We start from the raw sequence: 2,500 nt of genomic DNA, 5'->3' as shown, positions 1-2,500 counted from the left end.
CAACGAGCCGGATCCGAGGTCTACTCAGACGACAGCGATCAGTCTCACATGGCACCGCTTTCCAGCTTCACTTTCCATTCACTCCCATTCCACGATCGCCCATAGCCTGGGCACCTCGGCATCCGGGGTACTTCCTCGCCGCCATTCATATAATCTCCTCGTCATCGCCAGCGCGCATGAGCTGACTAACCACCACTACTCTCAATGCCAGAATGGCATCCATCACCAGTATGAGCGATTCGAGTGAACCGCCGAAAGTGGAACGCACGACGAATGGGCTCAATGAGCTCGAGTATGGCGAGATCCACACGAAACCCGCTCTCATTAACTATGTCGCGGCCGTCTTCGCGTGAGTGGAGATTCACCACTGAGCTAGCGGAGCAAGATTCACAAGCTAACCTCAGTGCAATCGGGTCCTTCCTTTTCGGTACGAGTTGGGTCAAGTGTTCCTCTAACTCGCAGGCTATGACAGCGGCATCATCTCCTCCGTCATCTCGGAGAACTACACCGAGTTCCACGCATACTTTGACGCAAGCCCGAGCGTAGTCGGTGCCATCGTCAGCGTGTTCGCAGGCGGCGCGTTCTGTGAGTGGCGTCTCCTTGTTGATTTAGCTAGGAAGAAAAGAGATAGCTGACCGCAGTCGGTGCCGCGCTGGCAGGACAGACGGCCGATCGCCTGGGGCGCAAGCGGACGATCCAGCTCGGCGCCCTAATCGCCGTTGTGGGGTGCACGCTGCAAACGGCGGCAGTGCACGCGGCGATGCTCATCGTAAGTTTGCTTTCGGGGCAGGCTGCGTCTCAGCTGACCAAGATCTCATGGCAAGCTGACTTCAGGTGGGAAGGCTTGTTGCCGGCTTCGCCGTCGGCGTCCTCTCGATGATCGTGCCGCTGTACCAGGCCGAGATCAGTCCCCCACACGCACGAGGACTGCTGAGCGGATGGACGCAGCTGGTACGTCTAGCTGTTTCGCGGGAGCCAAAGCTGACATACAGGCAATCAGCGCCGGTTTCTTCGTCGCCAACTGGGCCGGGTACGGCTGCCAGTTCATAAAGGGCGAGGGGCAGTGGCGAGTCCCTCTCGCGCTGCAGAATGTCCCTGCCCTGCTCCTCTTCGTGGGCATGCTGTACCTTCCCTACTCGCCGCGATGGCTCGCGAAAGTGGGCCGAACGGAGGAAGCCCGCTCGACTCTGGTTCGCCTGCACGGTGGCCGGAGGGCGGACATGGCCGCCGTCGATGCCGAGATTAACGCGATGCTGGCCCAGATCGAGTGGGAGCGTAGCGTGAAGGGAAGCTACCTCGACCTTATCCGGGGACGGGCCAACCTCCATCGCACAGTTGCGGCGTGTGCAGTGCAGGCCATGACGCAGTTCAGCGGCATCAACGTGAACTCGTACTATGGGCCGCAAATCTACAACGCGCTCGGTGAGTCACATCTCTCTCCCCTTTCTCGGGCCCTCGCCAGACTCCTGGGCCTCAGCTTAACACGAGCATTGAAGCTGACCCCAGGCTTCAACGGCACCTCGACTCTGCTCATCAACGGCATCTCCGGCGCTTGGGGCATGCTCTGCGTCTGGGTCTTCATCACTTTCCTCGTGGACCGAATCGGGCGCCGGCGGCCATTGATCATTGGCTCCGTCCTCCTATCCCTAGTCATGGCCTGGCAAGCGGGGACGAACGCGCCCTTCGACATTCACAAGCGCCACGGCGAATCCTACACCAACGAATCGGTCGGCATAGCCGGGATCGCGGCCACATTCGTCTTCAGCTGGTTTTTCAGCTGGAGCTTCGGGCCCGTATCGTGGATCTACCAGTCTGAGATCTTCCCGCTACATCTGCGAGCGAGGGGGACGAGTGTCGCCACAATGACGAACTGGGCGTGCAACGTCGGTATAGCCCAGGCTACCCCCGTTGCGTTCGAGCACATTGGGTGGAGATACTTTCTCGTCTTTGTCGTGTGTAACCTTGCCAATGGGGTGGGGGCTTATCTCCTCTTCCCCGAGACGAAGGGGCGGACGCTCGAGGAGATCGCGGTGTTGTTTGGGGATACGAGTGGGCAGGTGCGGCCCGTCGTGTCTTCCGCTGCCACGTCCGATCTCGAGAGCAAGGTCAGTGGAGCCAGCAGCCCGGGCGCAGTGTAAAGAAGTTGTATAGCGTGTATCTTAGAAAACCACTAGATGTATCAACGACCGCTCAGGCTAGCGCGTGCGCGATCCGCCGTACCCCGTCGCCCTCCGACTGGGGCCAGCATCACTCGGGCCACTATCCCTAGTAGACGGCGGCTCATAGTCCGCCCAACTCCTCTGCGCGGGTCTCTGCGCCCTCCACCGCGCATAATCCCCTACATTCTCTCTCTGCTCCCCCGCGTCTCTCTGTCTCGTCGCCCAATTGTACGCCGCCGTCCGCCGAGTCCGAGGCCCGAGGGCTGCGTTGCGGGATCAGGTTTGGCGTGAGGTGAGTATGGAGGCGGGGGACTCGAGTCGCCTCCGCCGCCTGGACCCCA

At 60.6% G+C, this 2,500-nt stretch overlaps 1 protein-coding gene across 1 annotated transcript; it reads left to right on the top strand.

Annotated features, from left to right (window-relative positions):
- Positions 1–212: 212 nt before the first annotated feature.
- Positions 213–2,138, top strand: A1Q1_06622 (MFS sugar transporter, putative; the record flags this gene model as incomplete). Its single annotated transcript, XM_014327850.1, has 4 exons — positions 213–349; positions 473–585; positions 642–769; positions 825–2,138. 4 exons carry the CDS (start codon positions 213–215, stop codon positions 2,136–2,138), a joined length of 1,692 nt encoding a protein of 563 aa, XP_014183325.1.
- Between the last annotated feature and the right edge of the window lie 362 nt (positions 2,139–2,500).

Source organism: Trichosporon asahii (assembly GCF_000293215.1).
Source record: "Trichosporon asahii var. asahii CBS 2479 unplaced genomic scaffold scaffold00007, whole genome shotgun sequence".
NCBI classification, from domain to species: domain Eukaryota; kingdom Fungi; phylum Basidiomycota; class Tremellomycetes; order Trichosporonales; family Trichosporonaceae; genus Trichosporon; species Trichosporon asahii.
The sequence above is the reverse complement of the archived record's forward strand: the minus strand, read 5'-3'. Positions and strand labels throughout refer to the sequence as shown.